At 46.4% G+C, this 27,331-nt stretch overlaps 1 protein-coding gene across 2 annotated transcripts in view; it reads left to right on the top strand.

Moving 5' to 3' along the window:
* ADCY1 (adenylate cyclase 1) overlaps positions 1–27,331 on the top strand; it is a 1,189,286-nt gene that overhangs the window by 521,303 nt on the left and 640,652 nt on the right. For both annotated transcript variants that reach the window (XM_075315022.1, XM_075315023.1), the window contains exon 5: positions 13,067–13,194. In XM_075315022.1, the coding sequence (XP_075171137.1) occupies positions 13,067–13,194 (128 nt within the window). The remainder of the gene's footprint in view (positions 1–13,066; positions 13,195–27,331) is intronic.

The raw sequence follows: 27,331 nt of genomic DNA on the forward strand, positions 1-27,331 counted from the left end.
CACGTATGCATCTACCTATAGTCCGTGTCCGTTTGGTGTTTTTATTTCTAGTGATGTCGGCTATTCTTTCTATTTCTGTGTATGTCGGTCAATCTCCCTGAGTCCGTCGGTCGGTCTCTCTGTCTCTCTGTCGGTCTCTCTGTCTGTCTGTCCCTCTCTCACAGTCTGTCGGTCAGTTTCCCCCCCTCTCTCATACTTACCGTTCCCCGATCACCGGCGCGGCGCTGCACGGCAGTCACACTGCTGCGGCGGCTTTTACTATTTTGAAAAAGCCGGCCGCTCATTAAACAATCTCCTATTCCCTGCTTTCCCCACCCACCGGCGCCTATGATTGGTTACAGTGAGACACGCCCCCACACTGAGTGACAGGTGCCTCACTGCACCCAATCACAGCAGCCGGTGGGCGTGTCTATACTGTGCAGTAAAATAAATAAATAAATAATTAAAAAAAAACGGCGTGCGGTCCCCCCCAATTTTAATGCCAGCCAGATAAAGCCATACGGCTGAAGGCTGGTATTCTCAGGATGGGGAGCTCCACGTTATGGGGAGCCCCCCACCCTAACAATATCAGTCAGCAGCCGCCCAGAATTGCCGCATACATTATATGCGACAGTTCTGGGGCTGTACCCGGCTCTTCCCGATTTGCCCTGGTGCTTTGGCAAATCGGGGTAATAAGGAGTTAATGGCAGCCCATAGCTGCCAATAAGTCCTAGATTAATCATGTCAGGTGTCTATGAGACACCCTCCATGATTAATCTGTAAATTACAGTAAATAAACACACACACCCGAAAAACCCTTTATTAGAAATAAAAAACACACACATATACCCTGGTTCACCACTTTAATCAGCCCGAAAAAGCCCTCCATGTCCGGTGTCATCCAGGATGGTCCAGCGTCGCATCCAGCTCTGCTGCATGGAGGTGACCGGAGCTGCAGCAGACACAGCCGCTCCTGTCACCTCCACGCAGCTAATGAAGACAGCCGCGCGATCAGCTGAGCTGTCACTGAGGTTACCCGCTGTTACTGGATCCAGTGACAGCGGGTAACCTCAGTGACAGCTCAGCTGATCGCGCTACTCACCTCATTTGCTGCGTGGAAGTGAACGGAGTGGCGGTGTCTTCTGCAGGTCCGGTCACCTCCATGCAGCAGCGCTGGATGCGACGCTGGAGCATCCTGGATTCCGGCGGACATGGAGGGCTTTTTGGGGATGATTAAAGTGGTGAACCAGGGTATATGTGTGTGTTTTTTATTTCTAATAAAGGATTTTTTTCTGGTGTGTGTGTTTATTTACTGTAATTTACAGATTAATCATGGAGGGTGTCTCATAGACGCCTGACATGATTAATTTAGGACTTATTGGCAGCTATGGGCTGCCAATAACTCCTTATTACTCCGATTTGCCAACGCACCAGGGCAAATCGGGAAGAGCCGGGTACAGTCCCAGACCTGTCGCATATAATGTATGCGGCAATTCTGGGCGGCTGCTGACTGATATTGTTAGGGTGGGGGGCTCCCCATAACGTGGAGCTCCCCATCCTGAGAATACCAGCCTTCAGCCGTATGGCTTTATCTGGCTGGCATTAAAATTGGGGGGGACCGCACGCCGTTTTTTTTTAATTATTTATTTATTTATTTTACTGCACAGTATAGACACGCCCACCGGCTGCTGTGATTGGGTGCAGTGAGGCACCTGTCACTCAGTGTGGGGGCGTGTCTCACTGCAACCAATCATAGGCGCCGGTGGGCGGGGAAAGCAGGGAATAGGAGATTGTTTAATGAGCGGCCGGCTTTTTCAAACTAGTAAAAGCCGCCGCAGCGGTGTGAATGCCGTGCAGCGCCACGCCGGTGATCGGGGATCGGTGAGTATGAGAGAGGGGGGGAAACTTCAGTCACTCGGGGGATTAGCGGTCACCGGTGAATCCTTCACAGGTGACCGCTAATCAGTACTCGACACAGACAGAGCCGCGGTATGAGGATGAAGTCGGGTGAAGTTCACCCGAGTTCATTCTCATCGCGCAACTCTGTCTGCTGTCAGCCGACATTTATAAACGACATTGTGCATCACACACACGGACATTCCACACGGACATTCCACACGGACATTCCACGTACACATACACGTTAATTCCACACGCACACACGGACGTTCTACACACAAACACGGCTAGCATACGCAATTCACACAGGAGCCACACGGACCATAAAAACGGACACAAAAACGGGACACGGACCCGAAAAACGGCCCGTAACACACGTGCGTGTTTTTCACGGACGTGTGAAGGGGGCCTATGGGAGAGGCAGTATACAGAGCGCATGAAGTCGGCATCTATTCTGCTGAAACACTGCATCCATTACGCATTGTTTCTGCAGCGATTTAAAGCGCACTTGTGCTGTCAAATCACTGCAGAATTTTCTGCAGTGACACGACGCAATGTGTACAAAAGCCCTAACTCATATGGATTTTAGTTACCTGGTTAGTTGTCAGTGTGGCCACATACGATTTACAAACATACTTATGTGGCTGTTTATACTGTCATTTATAGCAAGTATCTTTTATTGTTTGAGTGACCTAACCACATAGAGATTCTATTGAACCTTATGGCGACATGATGGCTCAGTGGTTAGCACTATTGCTTTTCTGCTCTGGGGACCTGTGTTGAAATCCCAGCAAGGACAATATCTGCAAAGAATTTATATGCTCTTGCCATGTTTGCGTGGATTTCCTCCCACCTTACAGATATACTGAATTGATTGGAGAACTGCATTGAATTTTGGTCTTGTATCCATAATAGCAAAAATTTTATATTCTGAATTTAGCTTAAAGGGAAAGTCACCAGGTTTTTGCAATATGTTCTTAGAGCAGCATAATATGGAGACAGAGATTTTAGTTATGTGTCACTTACTGACTTATGAGCGCTATGTGCACATTACATGGGCAGAACGCTGCCAATCAGTGGTGTCCTCGAGGTTATGCAGAGAACTGCTAGTTTGTCCATGCATAGAAAAAGCAAGCGGTACTCACCATTGTCATAGCGTAAAATTCTGCTTTATTCGAAAAGGTGTACTAAAATCATGCGGGGAAGAGGCTGGGTGCAGGCATCCCAGGGGACATAGTTACATAGTTACTTAGGTTGAAAAAAGACCTAGGTCCATCTAGTTCAACCTTCCTTCACCAGTTCTACATTTGGTCACTAAGTCATTTATAACTAGAGATGAGCGAACCGGTCGTGGTTCGGCTCGAGTTCGGTTCGTCGAACGGAGGTCCCGTTCGAGTTCGGTTCGTCGAACGTTCGACGAACCGAACTCGAACCGCATAGGAAACAATGGCAGGCATTCACAAACACATAAAAACACCTAGAAAACACTCTCAAAGGTGTCCAAAAGGTGACAAACAACTCACAACACAACACAAACACATGGGAAAGTGACAAGGACATATACTCATACGAAAACAAAAGAGCAGGACAAGGAAAAAGAGGAGGAGACACAGATATATGAGTATATGCAAGGAAACGTCGATGCCATTATTGTGCAACTTGAGCCCTGCTTATTTTAGGCTTCCAATCTGGATAAATTGCCTGAGCTTGCCACGTACGCCTTAGGGATCTTGTCATGTCCTGCAGCCAGCGTTCTCTCGGAACCTGTCTTCAGTGCTGCTGGGGGTCTGCTGGCAGATAAGCACACGTGTCTGTCCACTGACAATGTGGACATGGCTCTCAGAGGACGTTTCTTCCCCTGGGTCAGCCAGGGGAGGCGAAAGGCACGCGTATTTTTGAGAGTGCTTCATGCAAAGCATCTGTTTCATTTTGAAAAGGGGATCAAGTGATGCCAGTCAAGTGGGGTGTGTGTGGCCCAATTAGTGGAAACGAGGGAGACTGTGGTTGGAGTCCCCTCGCTTTTGAAAAAAGAACCAAGATGAACAAGTCATGGCTCTCAGAGGACTTTTCTTCCCCTGGCTCAGCCAGGGGAGGCGAAAGGCACGCATATTTTTGAGAGTGTTTCATGCAAAGCATCTGTTTCATTTTGAAAAGGGGGATCAAGTGATGCCAATCAAGTGGGGTGTGTGTGGCCCAATTAGTGGAAACGAGGGAGACTGTGGTTGGAGTCCCCTCGCTGTGTTTTACATGATTTTCGAAGGGCATGACATGCCTAAGAGGTTGAGTTTCATCATCTGCAACTTGTTGGCAAAAGAAAGGCTGCCTTTACACCCTTTTGAGACCGAGGATTTTTGAGACCTTATGCCCATTGCAGTGCCCCAAGAGCTGATGGCCAGTCGTCACTCCTTCTCCAAGAAAGGCGTGCCCGTGCTACCACAGCAGGTCGCACACAACCTCACCGATTCCTTGAGAAACTCTGTGTGTGACAGGGTGCATTTCACCACCGATACTTGGACCAGTAAGCATGGACAGGGGAGTTACATGTTGCTGACTGGGCACTGGGTAACTATGGCGAGAGATGGAGAAGGGTTTGCTGTACAAGTCTTGCCGTCCCCACGACTTGTGTGTCAATCCTTCCGCTGGCAGCAGAGCTCAAGGCCATCAGGCGGTCAAATGTTTACTTTGAAATGTAGGGGAAATGTGAGACATCGCTGAGGAATTGTGGACGGTTAGCACTGGAGAGTAAGACCGAGTTTCATCAATGGTTGTCTACACTCAACCAGCAGCCAGAGAAGGTCGGGTGCGACAATGATGCAAACCAGTCTGCGACCCTTCTTCAGGGCAATGTGACACACGTGCCTTGTGTGGCTCACGTGTTGAACCTGGTTGTCCAGCAATTTTTAAAACACTATCCCGGCCTACATGGCCTTCTGTCGAGGGCACGGTGTAACGCCTGCCTGGATCGACACACTCAGATGGGCTGTAAAGGATAGGCTAGAGGGAAGCCACTCACCAAGCTGGACACCCAGAACCCTGAAACCCTTTAACCCCTATACAGTGATTTGGAATTACACAGGGCCCAAGTTGATCAATACCTGTGGAAGGCTGCAGTTCCAGAGAATAGTAGTCAGGCAGGGTCAAAACATTAATTGAGGAAGAGGAACAGAATGGGATGGCCAGGACTTAATCAGAAAACAAGCAGAGGTGAAATGCGGATCGGCCAACGAGGTACATAAACAGCAAGCAGGAAAAATAGTCACAGGTAACAAGCACACAAAATCATAAAACTGAACTAGGGTTAACAGTAACAAGAGGTTCATAGCTTTGTCTGGAAGTGGTCTGCAGACAGGAGGGGCCTAAAAAAGGGTGCGGTGTATTCCCATTGGTTGTAGCTGAATGATGGTACTTCATCTGTGAGATACCCACCACCTACATTCAGCCTGTGGTTCTGCATCTGTCAAGGTAACGCAGCCCAGTGGGTGAGCATAACCTGCATCCACCTGCGCCGCTGGCATCAACTCTTTTCCCATCATCAGCACTATGCACGAAAGGAACACGTTGTCACCTGGCGACCGGAGTACAAATTGATTGAGTGGACTACGTTGGTGACTTAACAGCCGTGTGCGGCAATGATGCAAACCTGTCTGCGGCCCTTCGTCAGGGCAATGTGACACACGTGCCTTGTATGGCTCACGTGTTGAATCTGATTCTCCAGCAATTTTTAAAATACCATCCCGGCCTACATGGCCTTGTAAAGCGGGCACGCTGCTATGTGCTCACTTTCATCCTTCGCACCCAGCAGCTCAACAACTTTCATCGCTCCTGAAGTCTTAGGGTCTGGCGGTTAAATGCCTGAAATGCGATGTTCCGACATGCAGGAATTTGAATCTGCACATGTTTCAGCGTCTGTGGCAGCACCGCAGAGCCCTGCTGAAATACGGTATGACGTATACCCTGGGCTAACTTGATCCAGAGGTGGTGCAGATCACGCTGCTGTAGTGGTGTCAGATCAAGGACCTATGCACCCTTCTACACAGTTTACAAATATCGACGAAGATCTTTAGCACCGGCGATGCCATTCTCAGCGTGACAATTCTGGTCATCTACAAGATGGAGCACACTGTATGCATTATTCGGAGTCAGATGTTGGTCAAAGAGGAAGGGGAGGAAGTACAGGAGGAGTCATATGCAGAAGGGATAATAAGATCTACAAGGTCCAGACGGTGAGTGGCACCTAGGCGGAAGTCAAGGGACGGTGGGGGAGAGGGATTAACAAGGGCGCATAGTATCTGCAAAAATTGTTGAGGAAGGTGCAGGAGCTCATGAAGAAATGGAGGACGAACTGGCGATGGGCATGGAAGACTCAGCAGATGAGTGAGAGCTTGCTCACATTTAGGTTGTGCGAGGTTGGGGGGAGAGGGCAGAGGAAGGAGGCACGATTCTCACCTCTCTGCCACCAACACACCAAGCACTTGGTCCTCTTAGATGCACAAGACACATGAGCGCCTTCTTGCTGCACTACCTACAACATGACCCTCGGATTGTATGAATTCGAAGTAATGCTAACTACTGGGTTGCCACACTGTTAGATCCCCGGTACAAGACAAAATTTGGCGAAATAATTCCTGCCATAGAAATGGACGCACGTATACAGGAGTATCTGCAGAGGGTAGTACGGATTCTTAGATCTGCTTTTCCAGTAAACACCAGTGCTGCACAGAGTGAATCTCAACGCTTTGTCATGGATAGGAGGAAATGGTCTTTTACTTGTCCACATCTGAGGGACCGACGGCTGGCTGCTGTGCTGAGATGGCATTGAGTACGGTGTCCCTGCAGAGTTGCACTTTTGGTCATATACCAAATGAGTTCAAAAAGGACAGATGCTGGTGGAAAGGGGAACAGGTGTGTTGGAAAGGGGAAAAAAGTTTTTGTCCGTGGGTTTGTTGGTTAAGCAAAAGTAACATTTGATGAAGAAACACCATCTGTTACGGTGGGACTGGCAGATTTGGATAAGGTGGTATATACTATGTTACCGCTATATAACGAAAATTAATAAGAAAAGAAAGAGAAAGGTATATATCCCCATCAGCAGTCAATGTCCACCATGCTCCCAGGTGGAAAAGGAGTTGTTGGCAACTGGAAGGTTAGATGGAGGACACAGATCTGTGTGGCTATGAAACTAATAGTTGCCTGAACCGAGTTAGACGCCACTTGGATCTGGAGACTGGGAGCCCTGTTAGCGTCACAGGGTCCACACGCCCACCCAGCCCAGGAACTCCCTGTTAACATCACAGGGGACATTCAGTACGCTGACCGTGTGCATTGGGGCCACACCTGTGGACAGCAGGCGCATCAGCAGCAGCAGGCCTGTTAATGCCACTGGGCTGCACAAGCAGGGCTTGTAGGACAGGACCTGGTCTTAACCATTCTGCGTTACCAACTGTGGTGGCGGCCTGCATCGACGCCCTATCCTTGCCTACCTCTGGCCTAAAGCCGCAATGGGTTCAACACATGGAGGTGTGCTCTTTCGGAGCATAATAGAAGACTGCGCACCTCCTTGTTGGCTCCAGCCCGTTTTATATCCTTGGTCCGCCCCAAACCAGGGTGGACCACAATGCACCTCCTTGAGACAAAAGCAGAGTGACATGTCATGAGTGGCATAACTAGCATCCTATTTGGAACCGAAACTTCAATAATGACCTCATGGCTGCCACGACACAAACACCTCACCAGTCATCGTCTGACCATCAATAATGAGGTGACAGGTCATAGGGGCGGGCCTCTGCAAGCCATTTGGGAGTGGCCTAGCCACATCGTCAGGACACCTGATGCCCTGTGGTCTATATGGGCCCCCCACATCAGGGGCAGGGCCAAAGAGTTCATTACCGGACCTAGTCTCTGATGCAGTAAGTGCCTGAGCATGCTCAGTTGCATTAAATACAGTCTCTGAAAAAAGACTATCAGCTTTAGCATGGTGTCTATGCACAACACAGGACTTAGACCCGGCACGGAGTGCAAGTACCTGTGCAAAGAGGCTTTTCGCACTAAGTGTGGGAGCATGCGCTGTATCCAGAAATGAAGACTTAGCCTCAGGAATGGCACAGTCAGGCTGAGCATACTCACTAGGCGAAACACTGTAGTTAGGCTGCAGCTGGGGTAAATCGGCACACACATACGCACTAGCTGCCTCTCCACACTTAGACGTGGAGGAGAAATTGCTCTTCGGGTGTGCACTTGGAGATGCTGTCTATGAACAGAAGGAAAAGCTAAAGGAATAATGAAATACAACAGCCAGTTCTATGATGCCACTAAATGGCAGTATTTTTTGCTATCATTATAGCTTATTAAAAACAGAGCAGGAGGGTGTCCTGCACAGGTGCTAGAAATAGCTTGGCACCAGTGGGGCACTAATGAAATACAACAGCCAGTTCTATGATGCCACTAAATGGCAGTATTTTTTGCTATCATTATAGCTTATTAAAAACAGAGCAGGAGGGTGTCCTGCACAGGTGCTAGAAATAGCTTGGCACCAGTGGGACAATAATGAAATACAACAGCCAGTTCTATGATGCCACTAAATGGCAGTATTTTTTGCTATCATTATAGCTTATTAAAAACAGAGCAGGAGGGTGTCCTGCACAGGTGCTAGAAATAGCTTGGCACCAGTGGGACAATAATGAAATACAACAGCCAGTTCTATGATGCCACTAAATGGCAGTATTTTTTGCTATCATTATAGCTTATTAAAACAGAGCAGGAGGGTGTCCTGCACAGGTGCTAGAAATAGCTTGGCACCAGTGAGACAATAATGAAATACAACAGCCAGTTCTATGATGCCACTAAATGGCAGTATTTTTTGCTATCATTATAGCTTATTAAAAACAGGTCAGGGGGGTGTCATGCAGAGGTGCTGCACATAGATTTGCACCAGTGGGGCACTAATGGAGTACAACAGCCACTTCTTGTATGCCACTAAGTTTACTCAATTTTTGGTATTATAATGTCTTAGTAAGTAACAATGAGTTTGAGTGTGCAATGCAGGCAGAGGTGCTGCAAATATCTTTGCACTAGTGGGACAATACAGAAGTCTAACAGCCACGTTTAGGATGCCACTAAGTTGCAGCAGTTTTTGCTATTATCATAGCTTTTAAAAACAGAGCAGTAGGGTGTCATGCAGAGTTGCTGTAAATAGCTTGGCACCTGTGGGGCACAAATGGAGTACAACAACCACTTTTTGTATGCCACTAAGTTGCAGCAGTTTTTGCTATCATTATAGCTTTTAAAAACACAGCAGGAGGGTGTCATGCAGAGGTGCTGTAAATACCTTGGCACCTGTGGGGCACAAATGGAGTCCAACAGCCACTTTTTGTATGCCACTAAGTTGCAGAAGTTTTTGCTATTATTATAGCTTTTAAAAACAGAGCAGGAGGGTGTCATGCAGAGGTGCTGTAAATACCTTGGCACCTGTGGGGCACAAATGGAGTCCAACAGCCACTTTTTGTATGCCACTAAGTTGCAGCAGTTTTTGCTATTATCATAGCTTTTAAAAACAGAGCAGGAGGGTGTCATGCAGAGTTGCTGTAAATAGCTTGGTACCTGTGGGGCACAAATGGAGTACAACAGCCACTTTTTGTATGCCACTAAGTTGCAGCAGTTTTTGCTATCATTATAGCTTTTAAAAACAGAGCAGGAGGGTGTCATGCAGAGGTGCTGTAAATACCTTGGCACCTGTGGGGCACAAATGGAGTCCAACAGCCACTTTTTGTATGCCACTAAGTTGCAGCAGTTTTTGCTATTATTATAGCTTTTAAAAACAGAGCAGGAGGGTGTCATGCAGAGTTGCTGTAAATAGCTTGGCACCTGTGGGGCACAAATGGAGTACAACAGCCACTTTTTGTATGCCACTAAGATGCAGCAGTTTTTGCTATCATTATAGCTTTTAAAAACAGAGCAGGAGGGTGTCATGCAGAGGTGCTGTAAAAATAGCTTGGCACCTGTGGGGCACAAATGGAGTACAATAGCCACTTTTTGTATGCCACTAAGTTGCAGCAGTTTTTGCTAGTATAATGGCTTAGTAACAATGAGTTTGAGTGTGCAATGCAGGCAGAGGTGCTGCAAATATCTTTGCACTTGTGGAACGATACAGAAGTCCAACAGCCACGTTTAGGATGCCACTAAGTTCACTCAGTGTTTGCTAGTATAATGGCTTAGTAACAATGAGTTTGAGTGTGCAATGCAGGCAGACGTGCTGCAAATATCTTTGCACTTCTGGGACGATACAGAAGTCCAACAGCCACGTTTAGGCTGCCACTAAGTTCACTCAGTGTTTGCTAGTATTATGGCTTAGTAACAATGAGTTTGAGTGTGCAATGCAGGCAGACGTGCTGCAAATATCTTTTCACTTGTGGGACGATACAGAAGTCCAATAGCCACGTTTAGGATGCCACTAAGTTCACTCAGTGTTTGCTAGTATAATGGCTTAGTAACAATGAGTTTGAGTGTGCAATGCAGGCAGACGTGCTACATATATCTTTGCACTTGTGGGACGATACAGAAGTCCAACAGCCACGTTTAGGATGCCACTAAGTTCACTCAGTGTTTGCTAGTATAATGGCTTAGTAACAATGAGTTTGAGTGTGCAATGCAGGCAGAGGTGCTGCAAATATCTTTGCACTTGTGGGATGATACAGAAGTCCAACAGCCACGTTTAAGATGCCACTAAGTTCACTCAGTGTTTGCTAGTATAATGGCTTAGTAACAATGAGCTTGAGTGTGCAAAGGGCAGGAGGGTACAGTGGTAGGGTTGTGGGTCTCTGGGTAAAGGAAAGGAAGCCTGCCTTTCTATCCCTCCTAATGGGGAAATGCAGAGAGGAAATCCCTGACTTTAGCTACACAGACGCTGTCATCTTGTGTAGCTGTTAAACTCTGTTTTCAGGACCTGTCACCTATGGCTCTGACCCTGCCGGTATGAGCCCTTAAAAGGACTGATAGAAAGTGCTATCCCTATGCTGTACAGCGCTGTGTATGGAGCGTACACAGCAGTATCGGCGATAGGAGCTGCGCTAGTGATGACTGACACCAAGGACGCAGAAGGCAGATAATGGCGTGCTGGAGGAAAATGTCCGGTTTTTTAATGCAGGGACATGTGACATGGACATCCTATCACACATGCCGTTGCTTCTCTGGCTAAAAGTCCACTTAGCTGTGTGTGTGTCTGGGATTATCCATACAGCAGTGATCTGAATGCGCTGTTCCCGCACACTATACACTGAAATTTCATAATATTGGGAGTCACAGAGTGACTTACACTATTACAGCGGAAAGCCAGCTACTAATTAGCTGGTCTTTTTGCTGCTAGAACCGTTCTCGAACGTATCTAGAACTATCGAGCTTTAGCAAAAAGCTCGAGTTCTAGTTCTATCTAGAACAGCCCCCAAAATCACTCGAGCCGCGAACTGGAGAACCTCGAACCACGAACCGCGCTCAACTCTATTTATAACCAACAATGTTGTGTGTACTGAGGAAATCATCCAGCTCTTTTTTAAAAGCTGGTAAAGTATCTGCCATTACTACCTCTTGTGGTAGGGCATTCCACAGTCTGACTGCTCTAACTGTAAAGAACCCTTTCCTATATAGCTGCCAAAATCATCTTTCTTCCACTCGCAGTGTATGCCCCCTGATCCTTAGTATTGTCTTTGGAAGGAATAAGTCATGTGCCAGTCCTTTATATTGACCACATATGTATTTATACATATAAATGAGATCTCCTCTGAGATGTCTTTTTTCTAAGCTAAACAAATCTAACTTTTTCAACCTGTCATCATATGGGAGGCCTTCCATTCCTTGTAGTAATCTAGTTAGCCGCCTTTGAACTGATTCTGACTTCTGAATGTCCTTTTTAAAATGTGGAGCTCAAAACTGAATCCCATATTCTAGATGTGGCCTTACAAGTGATTTATAGAGGGGTAACAATACGTTGGATTCACGGGATCTAATCTATCTTTTTATACAATGGACGATAACCGTTTCGTGCTTAATGCACTACTATGGGTCTTTGGAGGTAATAGGAAACCACCTCCCTCTAAAGAGCTACACCTGATCCACATCACCACCAATAAAAACAAATCACAGTGCAAAAATGGACACGGACAGGGTAAGTAACAACAAAAGTGTTTGGACATATTAACACAAGAAAACCAATGTCATTCCTGTCATTAAGACCTACCTAAGTTCCCATGAGCCATATACTTAATTATAAGTCTGGCTTTAGCCCTCAATAGGGTTCTATGTAGGTCTTCTCCCTGAACATGGAGATTAACCCTCATTAAGCCAGCAAATTGGGAAGAGTCTGGATTGCAATTATGACTATCCCGGATATGATTAATTAATCGTGGGGAACCGTCACCTGTGGTTATGGAGTTATAATGTTCCTTAAAACGGACATATAGTGGTCAAATGTTTTTTCCAATATAGAACCTCCCGCAAGGACAAAAAACAACGTACACCACGTATTTAGTCTTACAGGAAATCAAATGTGTAATGGAGTGTGAATAAGGACCAATTTTTATAGGGTTAATAGTTGTGTGTAGATGACAAAAACGGCAATTGCTACAACAAAATTTGCCAGAAGGACATGCTCGATCTAACCAAGTAAAGGAACGTCTTCCCAGATGTCTTTTTAATTTAAAATTCGACCACTATTCTTGTACGCATAAATATTGAAAATTTATCGGATTCTTGCCTAACTACTAGCATGCACCCCTTGCCAGCAATCCATGGAGCACCTGAGCAGACTCCTTCTCCGACCGCATCTGATAAGCCAATATCTGGTAGTGCAGATCATATTTTTCTGTTGTTTCTAGAGAACTGCTAGATTTGCAGCAGAAAATTAATGATTTTATCAATATGACAGCAGTCATCTCAGTAAGTGACACATCGCTGGAATCAGGGTCTCTGTCTCTACCTCATGCTGCTCAGAGATAAGGTAGCAAAACATGGTGACAGATTCCCTTTAAAGGTCTAAAAAGGTAATGTGATATTCACAGAAGTAGTATACGGTACTTTGAATGCACATAGCTCCAAAGTTCATGTTCTTATTTTTAATCTGCATTATAACTTGTATTTAATAAAAAAAAAGCCATTATAAAATAAATGATTTACAATTATGAACTATTGTAATTTGCAACAGGAAAACCATTGCAGAAGAATAAAGATTCTTGGAGATTGTTATTACTGTGTTTCTGGACTCACACAGCCAAAAACTGATCATGCACATTGCTGTGTTGAAATGGGATTGGATATGATTGACACCATTACGTAAGTACAATCTCTAAAATATCTATTTTTAAAGGTTTTATGAACTTGTAAACACCTTTTCACAGTGAATATACAGTATACGAACACTACTAAACAGGATTAATTCCTTAAGGACTAAGTGTAACTTTTTTTTATTTTTGGAGCAACATAGCAATACAAGGATTTCTTTTTTGTGGGACGATTTGTATTTTTTAATGACTTCATCAATTTCACCAATCAGAAAAACATTCCAGGCTTGTTGAAATTACAGGGAAAAGAATGCAACTTTGCAATCCTTTTTGGGGTTTTGTTTATATAGCATTACTTCTTCACTAAAAGTGGCTTGGCTGTATGATTCTCCAAGGCACTATAAATTTGGCTAATTCCAAACTTGCATATTTTTTTCAAGTGGTGAAATTCGGAAATTTGTAAAAAAAAAAACAAAAAAAAAAAACAGGCTCCAATTCCTCTAATTGGCTGAGACATGTTAGTAACAAACAATCTGAGGACTTCTAGGACTGTATTCAATCCCTTTTTCAATCTATTTCATGAATTAGATGTAGTAATGTCAATGGGAAAGGTATGGTAACCCGGTAGTAACTAGAGATGAGCGAACTGGTCGTGGTTCGGCTCGAGTTCGGTTCGTCGAACGGAGGTCCCGTTCGAGTTCAGTTCGTCGAACAATCGACGAACCGAACTCGAACCACATAGGAAACAATGGCAGGCATTCACAAACACATAAAAACACCTAGAAAACAGCCTCAAAGGTGTCCAAAAGGTGACAAACAACTCACAACACAACACAAACACATGGGAAAGTGACAAGGACATATACTCATGCGAAAACAAAAGAGCTGGACAAGGAAAAAGAGGAGGAGACACAGATATAGGCATGGCACGCCCTTCTAAAATCATGTAAAACACCACAAGGTGACTCCAAGCGGAGTTCTCCCTTTTTTCCAAAAATTGGCTCACACACACACACCCATCCCTTCAGTGGCAGCACTTGTGCCCCAGTTGTACACTTCACAGCTAGATTTGCATCAAGCACATTCAAAAATACGCCATTCTTAACCGTCCCCAGGAGGACACCGGGGTAAGTAGCAAAGTCTTTTCTGATCCCAGCTCTGTTCATCTTGGCTCCTTTTAAAAAACACAGCAAGCAAGGGTTACTCCAAGCGGAGTCTCCCTTCTTTCCAAAAATTGGGCCCCACACACACCCACCCCTTCAGTGGCAGCAGTTGTGCCCCAGTTGTACTCTTCACAGCTAGATTTGCATCAAGCACATTCAAAAATACGCCATCCTTAACCGTCCCCAGGATGACACCGGGGTAGGTAGCAAAGTCTTTGCTGAACCATGATTTGTTCATCTTGGCTCCTTTTAAAAAACACAGCAAGCAAGGGTTACTCCAAGCGGAGTCTCCCTTTTTTCCAAAAATTGGGCCACACAGACACTAACCCCTTCAGTGGCAGCAGTTGTGCCCCAGTTGTACACTTCACAGCTAGATTTGCATCAAGCACATTCAAAAATACGCCATCCTTTTCCGTCCTCAGGATTGCACCGGGGTAGGTAGCAAAGTCTTTCCTGATCCCAGCTCTGTTCATCTTGGACCATTTTTAAAAACAATGTAAGCAAGGGTTACTCCAAGCGGAGTCTCCCTTTTTTCCAAAACTTGGGCCACACAGACACTCACCCCTTCAGTGGCAGCAGTTGTGCCCCAGTTGTACACTTCACAGCTAGATTTGCATCAAGCACATTCAAAAATACGGCATTCTTAACCGTCCCCAGGATGACACCGGGGTGGGTAGCAAAGTCTTTCCTGATCCCAGCTCTGTTCATCTTGGCTCCTTTAAAAAAACACAGCAAGCAAGGGTTACTCCAAGCGGAGTCTCCCTTTTTTTCCAAAAATTGGGCCCCACACACACCCACCCCTTCAGTGGCAGCAGTTGTGCCCCAGTTGTACACTTCACAGCTAGATTTGCATCAAGCACATTCAAAAATACGCCATCCTTAACCGTCCACAGGATGACACCGGGGTAGGTAGCAAAGTCTTTGCTGAACCATGATTTGTTCATCTTGGCTCCTTTTAAAAAACACAGCAAGCAAGGGTTACTCCAAGCGGAGTCTCCCTTTTTTCCAAAAATTGGGCCACACAGACACTAACCCCTTCAGTGGCAGCAGTTGTGCCCCAGTTGTACACTTCACAGCTAGATTTGCATCAAGCACATTCAAAAATACGCCATCCTTTTCCGTCCTCAGGATTGCACCGGGGTAGGTAGCAAAGTCTTTCCTGATCCCAGCTCTGTTCATCTTGGACCATTTTTAAAAACAATGTAAGCAAGGGTTACTCCAAGCGGAGTCTCCCTTTTTTTCCAAAAATTGGGCCCCACACACACCCACCCCTTCAGTGGCAGCAGTTGTGCCCCAGTTGTACACTTCACAGCTAGATTTGCATCAAACACATTCAAAAATACGCCATTCTTAACCGTCCCCAGGATGACACCGGGGTAGGTAGCAAAGTCTTTCCTGATCCCAGCTCTGTTCATCTTGGCTCCTTTTAAAAAACACAGCAAGCAAGGGTTACTCCAAGCGGAGTCTCCCTTTTTCCAAAAATTGGGCCACACAGACACCCCATCAGTGGCAGCACTTGTCCCCTAGTTGCAAACAGGATGTTTTGATTTGCATCAAGCAGATTCCAAATCCACAAGCATTTACTCCCCCCAGGATGACACGGGGTAGTAAATTCCTTGTGGATCCATGACTTGTTCATTTTGATGAACATTAGTCTGTCCACATTGTCACTGGACAGACGCGTGCGCTTATCTGTCAACACACACCCAGCAGCACTGAAGACACGTTCAGAGTTAACGCTGGCAGCTGGACACGACAAAATCTCCAAGGCGTAACTGAAGAGCTCTGGCCAATTTTCAAGATTTGAAGCCCAAAATGAGCAAGGCTCCATTTGCAAAGTCATGGCATCAATGTTCATTTGGAGATACTCCTGTATCATCCTCTCCAGCCATTGACTATGTGTCAGACTTGTTGTCTCTGGTGACCTTGCAAAGGACGGTCTAAAAAATTATGAAAAGATTCCATAAAATTGCTGTTACCAGCACCAGATACGGTGCTACTGGTACAGGTAGACTGTTGAAGATGACGAGACCGTCCCATATTTGTCAAGTTACAACTGGGAGATTCACTTCCTGCACCTGCACGGTTGTTTGGTAGAAAAGCCGAGCTAAGATCGAGTAACAGCTTCTGCTGATACTCCTGCATACGTGCGTCCCTTTCTATGGTTTGAATTATGTCACAAAATTTGGACTTGTACCGGGGATCTAATAGTGTGGCAAGCCAGTAGTCATCATCACTTCTAATTTTGACAATACGAGGGTCATGTTGGAGGTAGTGAAGCAAGAAGGCGCTCATGTGTCTTGCGCAGCCATGCGGACCAAGTCCACGCTGTGTTTGTGGCATAGAGGTGCTAACCGTTCTTTCTTCCTCTGACATCTCCCCCCAACCTCTTTCAACAGAAATTTGACCAAGGTCTCCCTCATCCGCTGAGTCTTCCATGTCCATGGACAGTTCGTCCTCCATTTCTTCATGTTCTCCTGCACCTTCCTCAACATTTTGCCTGCTACCATGCGCCCTTGTTGATCCCTGTCCCGCATGGTTCCATGCCTGCCGCGTTGGTGATGATGAACGTCTGGACCTTGGTTTTGTTGTTGTGTCTTGCGCATATGAATCCTCCTGTAATTCCTCCCCTTCCTGTTGTCTCTCCCCCTGACTCCGAATAGTGTTTAGCGTGTGCTCCAGCATGTAAATGACTGGAATTGTCATGCTAATAATGGCATTGTCAGCGCTAAACATATTCGTCGCCATGTTGAAACTGTGCAGAAGGGTGCATAGGTCCTTGATCTGAGACCACTCCATCAGGGTGATCTGCCCCACCTCTGCATCTCGTTGGCCCAGGCTATACGTCATGACATATTGCACCAGGGCTCGGCGGTGCTGCCACAGTTGCTGTAACATGTGGAGAGTCGAATTCCAGCGTGTTGACACATCGCATTTCAGGCGATGAACCGGCAGGCCGAAAGACTTCTGGAGCAATGCAAGTCGCTCAGCTGCGGCAGTTGAACGGCGGAAGTGAGCAGACAGTTTTCATGCCCTTGTCAGAAGGCCATCTAGGCCGGGATAGTGTGTTAAAAATTGCTGGACAACAAGGTTCAACACGTGAGCCATACAAGGCACGTGTGTCACCTTGCCCAGGCGAAGGGCCGCACCCAGGTTTGCAGCATTGTCACACACGGCATTACCAGGCTGCAGGTTGAGTGGAGACAACCATTTATTAAACTCGGACCGCAGAGCTGACCACAGCTCCTCAGTTGTGTGACTCCTATTCCCAAGACATGGCAAGCTAAAGACTGCCTGATGCCGTTGCGCTCTGCTGCCAGCATAGTAATGAGGGGTGCGTGATTCCTTCTGGGCAGTGCGAACGCTGGTGGCCTGACCAGGCAGGCTTGGGGCGGAGGTGGAGGACCCAGATGAGGTGGAGGAGGCAGAAGCAGTGGCGGAACTTGGACAGACAGAGGATTGACACACAAGTCGTGGGGACGGCAAAACTTGTGCAGCAGACCCTTCACCATCTATCACCATAGTTACCCAGTGCCCAGTCAGCGACATGTAACGTCCCTGTCCATGCTTACTGGTCCAAGTATCGGTGGTGAAATGCACCCGTTGACACACAGAGTTTCTCAAGGAAGCGGTGATGTTGTGTGCGACATGCTGGTGTAGCGCGGGCACACCATTCTTAGAGAAGTAGTGGCTACTGGGCATCTGGTACTGGGGCACAGCGTCAGACATAAGGTCTCTAAAATCCTGTGTGTCCACCAGGCAGAAATGCAGCATTTCAGTAGCCAAGAGCTTACAGAGGGATAAAGTCAACCTCTTAGCTTTGTCATGGGTCGCAGGAAAGGGCCTTTTATTTGTCCACATCTGAGGGACAGAGATCTGGCTGCTGTGTGTAGACTGTGTTGAGTAGGGTGTCCCTGGAAAAATGCAGCTTTGTGAGGAAAGTGCAGGCGTAGACATGATGTCGCCTTCATCCAACGTTGGTGCTATCGATGTCTGAGAGAGCTGTACACACGTACTTGTTTCTCCTTCCAAACCAACTGACGACCTACCAAACAAACTGCCTGTTGCGGTTACAGTGGTGGAAGTTGTGCGTGGAAAACCAGGTGTGACAGCTGTCCCCACAGTCCTAGAAGATGAAGAGCACGCGGATGCACTAGAAGGGGCAGGCGGTGGATGGTTCGCTCCGCTAGGCCGCTTTGCAGCACGGTGAGCTTCCCACCGGGACATATGATATTTATTCATGTGACGATTCATGGAAGAAGTTGTCAAACTGCTGAGGTTTTGCCCTCTACTAACAGAATCACGACAAATATTACAGATCACATAATTTGGGCGATCTTTTGCTATGTCAAAAAAGGACCAGGCTAGGCAAGGCTTAGAGGGCATGCGACCTGCTGATCCACCCCGACTAGTGCTCAGAGGCACAGTGGTGGCTGAGGATGCAGTTGTAGACGTGCTACCAGAACTCCTCTTCTGTCCAGGAAGGCGCAAGGTAACTTCGTCATCAGTTGCATCCTCCTCCACCGTCTCTGTTGACCTCCTCGAGGGCCTGACTGTGGGTTGACAGTAGGTGGGATCTAGAACTTCCTCATCAATTGTTGTGTTTGCACTCCCCTCACCCTCAGACGGAGCCTCTTCTTGCCCTGACCGAATATTTCAGTTGTCATCCCAATCTGGTATCTGCGTCTCATCGTCATCCAATATAGACAATGTTCCTCATTGTCTATAACAACAGGTGTTACAGTTTGTGAAAAATGGTCAACATTATACTCAGAAACTTGGTCCTCATGGCCTGAATCTGAGTCAAAAAGGTTCTGGGCATCACTGCAGACCATTTCCTGGTCTGTACTCACTGTAGCTTGGGAGCAGACCTCTGATTCCCAGGCTATAGTGTGACTGAACAGATCTGCAGACTCAGCCATCTCAGTTCCACCATACTGTGCAGGGCGGATGGAGACTTCAGAGCTTGGAGAAAGCAAGTTTGATTGGGATGACAACTCAGAGGACTGGTGTTTTTTGGATGCGGTAGTTGAGGTAGCGGAGAGGGCACTTGTTGGACCACTTGAGATCCATTCAAGCATTTTCTTTTTTTGGCCATCATCTACCTTTGTTCCAGTTGTTCATTTCCGTAAAAAAGGGAGCACATCGGATTGTCCACGGTAAGTAGTAGACATCTTACTTTTGCTGGAAGATGGTCTATCTTCAGCAGATGTTAATGGAGCTTTGCCACCTTCACCACGGACAAACCCATTTTTTTCCTTTTCCAACACGCCTCTTCCCCTTTCCACCAGCATCTGTCATTTTGCCACTCATTTTGATTGCGACAAGATTGTGCACTTAAAATGTTGTAGTAAAAATTGAGAGGTGGTGTAGATTTCAGCGGTGGTCTAGCTTTATTAACAGCAGAATAAACAACAATAATTATCCCTGACACTGCAACTACGGCCCTTAAACTGGCAGCAGTGTTTGCTAGTATAATGGCTTAGTTAGAATGAGTTTGAGTGTGCAATGCAGGCAGACGTGCTGCAAATATCTTTGCACTAGTGGGACAATACAGAAGTCCAACAGCCACGTTTAGGATGCCACTAAGTTCACTCAGTGTTTGCTAGTATAATGGCTTAGTAACAATGAGTTTGAGTGTGCAATGCAGGCAGACGTGCTGCAAATATCTTTGCACTAGTGGGACAATACAGAAGTCCAACAGCCACGTTTAGGATGCCACTAAGTTCACTCAGTGTTTGCTAGTATAATGGCTTAGTAAGAATGAGTTTGAGTGTGCAATGCAGAGGTGCTGCACATAGATTTGCACCAGTGGGACACTAATGGAAGTCCAACAGCCACTTTTAGGATGCCACTAAGTTTACTCAGTGTTTGCTAGTAGAATGGCTTAGTAACAATGAGTTTGAGTGTGCAAAGGGCAGGAGGGTACAGTGGCAGGGTTGTGGGTCTGGGTAGAGGAAAGGAAGCCTCCCTTTCTATCCCTCCTAATGGGGAAATGCAGCGAGGAAATCCCTGACCTTAGCTACACAGACGCTGTCATCTTGTGTAGCTGTTAAACTCCGTTTTCACGGACCTGTCACCTATGGCTCTGACCCTGCCGGTATTAGCCCTTAAAAGGACTGATAGAAACTTCTATCCCTATTCTGTACAGCGCTGTGTATAGAGCGTACACAGCAGTATCGGAGATAGGAGCTGCCCAGCGGTGACTGACACCAAGGACGCAGAAGGCAGATAATGGCGTGCTGGAGGAAAATGTCCGTTTTTATAATGCAGGGACATGTGACATGGGCATCCTATCACACACGCTGTTACTTCTCTGGCTAAAAGTCCACTTAGCTGTGTGTGTGTCTGGGATTGGCTGACATGCTGGCCCGCCCCACTACACGCGCGCGCTTAGGGAAGGAAGACAAGGAAAAAAAAAAATGGCGAACGCCATTATCCATACAGCAGTGATCTGAATGTGCTGTTCCCGCACACTATACACTGAAATTTCATAATAGTGTGAGTCACAGAGTGACTTACACTATTACAGCGGAAAGCCAGCTAGTAATTAGCTGGTCTTTTTGCTGCTAGAACTGTTCTCGAACGTATCTAGAACTATTGAGCTTTAGCAAAAAACTCGAGATCTAGTTCTATCTAGAACAGCCCCCAAAATCACTCGAGCCGCGAACTAGAGAACCGTGAACCGCGCTCAACTCTAGTAGTAACAAACAGCCAAATTAGTAAAGCAGTGCACAGACAGACATGCTTTTTCTTAAATTGAAAACAACAGTCCACGTATCATCCTATTCATTAATAATCAAGCAGACCAGTCTGTGATGAACTCTGACTCAGACTGATGGTGTCGCTGTTAGTATAACATCATCCTGCTATGACTCAGATGATGTGCCGTATATTCCCTAACGCCTTATACGTCCTCCTCACTGATACCTTTGTAAAAGGCAATTGTAGCAAGCATTTGGTAGTGCTACTGTCAGGATGGCTGGTACCAGGGGAAATGGTGGTATTGCTAGCTCCCATATTCTTAGGCTATGTGTGAACCTTGCCATATTTTGTGACTACAAATATGCAGCATTTTTGGCCGCTAAAAACACACAAAAACGCACCCACGGCAAAAACGCATTGGTAAAAACGCATGCATTTTTGCCGCTTTTTAGTGAGTTTTTGGTTGCGTTTTGCTGCGTTTTTGATCTTTGCGTTTTGCTGTGTTGCTCCAATGAATTGCATGGGTGGAAAATGCAGTAAAATGCAGAAAAGAATTGACATGACAGCTCAAAAACGCAGTTAAAAAAAAAGTTGTGTGCGGACAGCAAAAATGAAAACTCATAAGCTTTGCTGGGGAAGCAAAGTCATGCAGTTTTGAGCCCAAAGCACACCTGAAAAACACACAAAAACGCTGCGGAAAAATGTACTGTGCGCACATAGCCTAACCTGTGGTATGTATTTTTTTATACCATCCCATCAATTGCAATTTTTAACTTTACACAATCTTAGTACAATAATTAACTTGTCAGAATCTTTTCAACTCCAATTATTCAACCTTTGAAGAAAAAAAAAATATAATAAAGACATGCCAAGTACGGTAACTGTATATACATCTAAAAAGCAAAATGTGGAAATAGACTTCAGTATAGGTGTGGCATGTACAGTTGTAAAGTTGTAAAGTAATAAAGTAATAAAAACATCCACAGTTAAATAACACTGGGAAACAATTTGCAAGATAATATTTATTGAGTTAAATTTTTTGCTGATTTAGACTAAAATAGACATGCTGATTTCAAAACTGGTTAGTTTTCTTCTATCATAAGTTTTGCTGCTCTACAGGTTATTTTAATCCAATTACTCTAGGCTGGATTGGATTGAGGGTAGCACTAGTGTTCTCCTATTGGCTGAGAAAGAGCTGCCCTTGAGTGGTGGAGGACAACCTTGGCAATCGGCAACAGGTTATTATTTGTGTAGGCTATTCTATTACACATCAGGCAGTGTGGTGAGAGGTTGTGTACCGCTCTTTACAGTAGGGGTTACATTTTTCCTTGGAGAGGTAATTTACTCTGTATATTAGAATGTATTTCAAAATACAGGAGTAGAGTTGAGCGCGGTTCGTGGTTCGTGGTTCTCCAGTTCGCGGTGCGAGTGATTTTGGGGGCTGTTCTAGATCGAACTAGAACTCGAGCTTTTTGCTAAAGCTCGATAGTTCTAGTTACGTTCGAGAACGGTTCCAACAGCAAAAAGCCAAGCTAATTACTAGCTGGCTTTCCGCTGTAATAGTGTAAGTCACTAAAGTGTAAGTCACTGTAAAAGTGTAGATCACTGCTGCTGGGATAATGGCGTTCGACATTTTTTTTTTTTCCTTGTCTTCCTTCCCTAAGCGCGCGCGTGTAGTGGGGCGGGCCAGCATGTCAGCCAATCCCAGACACACACACAGCTAAGTGGACTTTTATCCAGAGAAGCAACGGCATGTGTGATAGGATGTCCATGTCACATGTCCCTGCATTATAAAAACGGGTATCTGCCCGTCTGGACGCCATTATCTGCCTTCTGCGTCTGGATGTCAGTCACCGCTGGCGTAGCTCCTGTCTCCGATACTGCTGTGTACGCTCTACACACAGCGCTATACAGAATAGGGATAGAAGTTTCTATTAGCCCTTGTAAGGGCTAATAACAGTAGGCTCAGAGCCATAGGTGACAGTCAGGTCCGTGGAAACAGATTTTAACAGCTACAGAAGATAACAGCGTCTGTGTAGCTAAGGTCATGAACTTCCTCGCTGCATTTCCCCATTAGGAGGGATAGAAAGTGAGGCTTCCTTTCCTGTACACTGACCCACAACCCTGCCACTGTACTTTCCTGCCCTTTGCACACTCAAGCTCATTGTTACTAAGCCATTATACTAGCAAACACAGAGGAAACTTAGTGACATCCTAAAAGTTGCTGTTGGACTTCCATTATTGTCCCACTGGTGCAAAGCTATTTGCAGCACCACTGCATTGCACACTCAAACTCATTGTTACTAAGCCATTATACTAGCAAACACTGAGTAAACTAAGTGGCATCCTAAAAGTGGCTGTTGGACTTCCATTATTGTCCGACTGGTGCAAAGCTATTTGCAGCACCACTGCATTGCACACTCAAGCTCATTGTTACTAAGACAATATACTAGCAAACACTGAGTAAACTTAGTGGCATCCTAAAAGTGGCTGTTGGACTTCCATTATTGTCCCACTGGTGCAAAGCTATTTGCAGCTCCACTGCATTGCACACTCAAGCTCATTGTTACTAAGCCTTTATACTAGCAAACACTGAGTAAACTTAGTGGCATCCTAAAAGTGGCTGTTGGACTTCCATTATTGTCCCACTGGTGCAAAGCTATTTGCAGCACCACTGCATTGCACACTCAAACTCAATGTTACTAAGCCATTATAGAAGCAAACACTGAGTAAACTTAGTGGCATCCTAAAAGTGGCTGTTGGACTTCCATTAGTGTCCCACTAGTGCAAATTTATTTGCAGCACCTCTGCATTGCACACTCAAACTCATTGTTACTAAGCCATTCTAATAGCAAACTATGCTGCCAGTTTAAGGGCCATAGTTGCATTGTCAGGGATAGTTATTGTTGTTTATTCTGCTGTTAATCAAGATAGACCACCACTGCAATCTACACCACCTCTCAATTTTTACTACCACATTTTAAGTGCACAATCTTGTCGCAATCAAAATGAGTGGCAAAATGACAGATGCTGGTGGACAGGGGAAGAGGCGTGTTGGAAAAGGAAAAAAAGGGTTTGTCCGTGGGGAAGGTGGCAAAGCTCCATTAACATCTGCTGAAGATAGACCATCTTCCAGCAAAAGTAAGATGTCTACTACTTACCGTGGACAATCCGATGTGCTCCCTTTTTTACGGACACGAACAACTGGAACAAAGGTAGATGATGGCAAATAAAAGAAAATGCTTGAATGGATCTCAAGTGGTCCAACAAGTGCCCTCTCCGCCACCTCAACTACCGCATCCAAAAAACACCAGTCCTCTGAGTTGTCATCCCAATCACACTTGCTTTCTCCCAGCTCTGAAGTCTCCATCCGCCCTGCACAGTATGGTGGAACTGAGATGGCTGAGTCTGCAGAGCTGTTCAGTCACACTATAGCCTGGGAATCAGAGGTGTGCTCCCAAGCTACACTGAGTACAGACCAGGAAATGGTCTGCAGTGATGCCCAAAACCTTTGTGACTCTGATTCAGGCCGTGAGGACCAAGTTTCTGAGCATAATGTTGACCCTTATTCTCAAACTGTAACACCTGTTGTTATAGACAATGAGGAACATACTGATGACGATGAGACGCAGATACCAGATTGGGATGACAACTTAAATATTCGGTCAGGGCAAAAAGAGGCTCGGTCTGAGGGTGAGGGGAGTGCAAACACAACAATTAATGAGGAAGATGTAGATCTACTGTCAACCCACAGTCAGGCACTCGAGAAGGTCAACAGAGGCGGTGGAGGAGGATGCAATTGACGACGAAGTTACCTTGCGCCTTCCTGGACAGAGGAGGAGTACTGGTAGCACGTCTACAACTACATCCTCAGCCACCACTGTGCCTCTGAGCACTAGTCGGGGTGGATCAGCAGGTCGCTTGCCCTCTAAGCCTTGCCTAGCCTGGTCCTTTTTTGACATAGGAAAAGATCGCCCAAATTATGTGATCTGTAAAATTTGTCATGATTCTGTTAGTAGAGGGCAAAACCTCAGCAGTTTGACAACTTCTTCCATGAATCGTCACATGAAAAAATATCATATGTCCCAGTGGGAAGCTCACTGTGCTGCAATGCGGCCTAGCGGAGCGAACCATCCACCGCCTGCCACTTCCAGTGCATCCGCGCGCTCTTCATCTTCTAGGACTGTGGGGACAGCTGTCACACCTGGTTTTCCACGCACAACTTCCACCACTGTAACCGCAACAGGCAGTTTGCTTGGTAGGTCGTCAGTTGGTTTGGAAGGGGAAACAAGTGCGTGTGTACAGCTCTCTCAGACATCGATGGCACCAACGTTGGATGAAGGCAACATCATGTCTACGCCTGCACTTTCCTCACAAAGCTGCATTTTTCCAGGGACACCATACTCAACACCGTCTACACACAGCAGCCAGATCTCTGTCCCTCAGATGTGGACAAATAAAAGGCTAATTCCTGCGACCCATGACAAAGCTAAGAGGTTGACTTTATCCCTCTGTAAGATCTTGGCTACTGAAATGCTGCCTTTCCGCCTGGTGGACACACAGGATTTTAGAGACCTTATGTCTGTCGCTGTGCCCCAGTACCAGATGCCCAGTCGCCACTACTTCTCTAAGAAAGGTGTACCTGCGCTACACCAGCATGTCGCACACAACATCACCGCTTCCTTGAGAAACTCTGTGTGTGAACGGTTGCATTTCACCACCTATACTTGGACCAGTAAGCATGGACAGGGACGTTAGATGTCGCTGACAGGGCACTGGGTAACTATGGTGATAGATGGTGAAGGGTCTGCTGCACAAGTCTTGCCATCCCCACGACTTGTGTGTCAATCCTCTGTCTGTCCAAGTTCTGCCACTGCTTCTGCCTCCTCCACCTCATCTGGGTCCTCCACCTCTGCCCCAAGCCTGCCTGGTCAGGTCACCAGCGTTCTAACTGTGCAGAAGGAATTACGCACCCCTCATTACTAGGCTGGCAGCAGAGCGCAACGGCATCAGGCAGTCTTTAGCTTGAAATGTCTTGGAAATAAGATTCACACAGCGGCTGAGTTGTGGAGCTCTGAAAACTGAGTTTGGTAAATCGTTGTCTCCACTCAACCTGCAGCCTGGTAAGGCCGTGTGCAAAAATGCTGCAAACCTGGGTGCGGCCTTTCGCCTGGGCAAGGTGACACACGTGCCTTGTATGGCTCACGTGTTGAACCTTGTTGTCCAGCAATTTTTAACACACTGTCCCGGCCTAGATGACCTTCTGAACAGGGCACAAAAACTGTCTGCTCACTTCCGTCGTTCAACCACCGCTGCTGAGTGACTTGCGTCGCTCCAGAAGTCTTTCGGCCTGCCGGTTCATCGCCTGAAATGCGATGTGCCGACACGCTGGAATTCGACTCTCCACATGTTACAGCGACTGTGGCAGCACCGTCGAGCCCTGGTGCAATACGTCATGACGTATAGCCTGGGCCAACGAGATGCAGAGGTGGGGCAGATCACCCTGATGGAGTGGTCTCAGATCAAGGACCTATGCACCCTTCTGCACAGTTTCAACATGGCGACGAATATGTTTAGCGCTGACAATGCCATTATCAGCATGACAATTCCAGTCATTTGCATGCTGGAGCACACGCTAAACACTATTCGGTGTCAGGGGGGGGGGACAACAGGAAGGGGAGGAACTACAGGCAGTCTCATATTCGCAAGAGACAACAACATCACAGAGGTCCAGATGTTCATCATCACCAACGCGGCAGGCATGGGACCATGGGGGACAGGGATCAACAAGGGCGCATGGTAGCAGGCGAAATGTTGAGGAAGGTGCAGGAGAACATGAAGGAATGGAGGACGAACTGTCCATGGACATGGAAGACTCAGCGGATGAGGGAGACCTTGGTCAAATTTCAGTTGAAAGAGGTTGGGGGATAGATGTCAGAGGAAGAAAGAACGGTTAGCACCTCTGTGCCACAAACACAGTGTGGACTTGGTCCGCATGGCTACGCAAGACACATGAGCGCCTTCTTGCTGCACTACCTCCAACATGACCCTCGTATTGTCAAAATTAGAAGTGATGATGACTACTGGCTTGCCACACTATTAGATCCCCAGTACAAGTCCAAATTTTGTGACATAATTCCAGCCATAGAAAGGGACGCACGTATGCAGGAGTATCAGCAAAAGCTGTTACTCGATCTTAGCTCGGCTTTACCACCAAACAACACTGGTGCAGGGAGTGAATCTCCCAGTTGTAACTTGACAAACATGGGACGGTCTCGTCATCTTTAACAGTCTACCCATACCAGCAGCATCGTATCTGGT

This window comes from Anomaloglossus baeobatrachus, chromosome 6 (genome assembly GCF_048569485.1).
Source record: "Anomaloglossus baeobatrachus isolate aAnoBae1 chromosome 6, aAnoBae1.hap1, whole genome shotgun sequence".
Lineage (NCBI taxonomy): Eukaryota > Metazoa > Chordata > Amphibia > Anura > Aromobatidae > Anomaloglossus > Anomaloglossus baeobatrachus.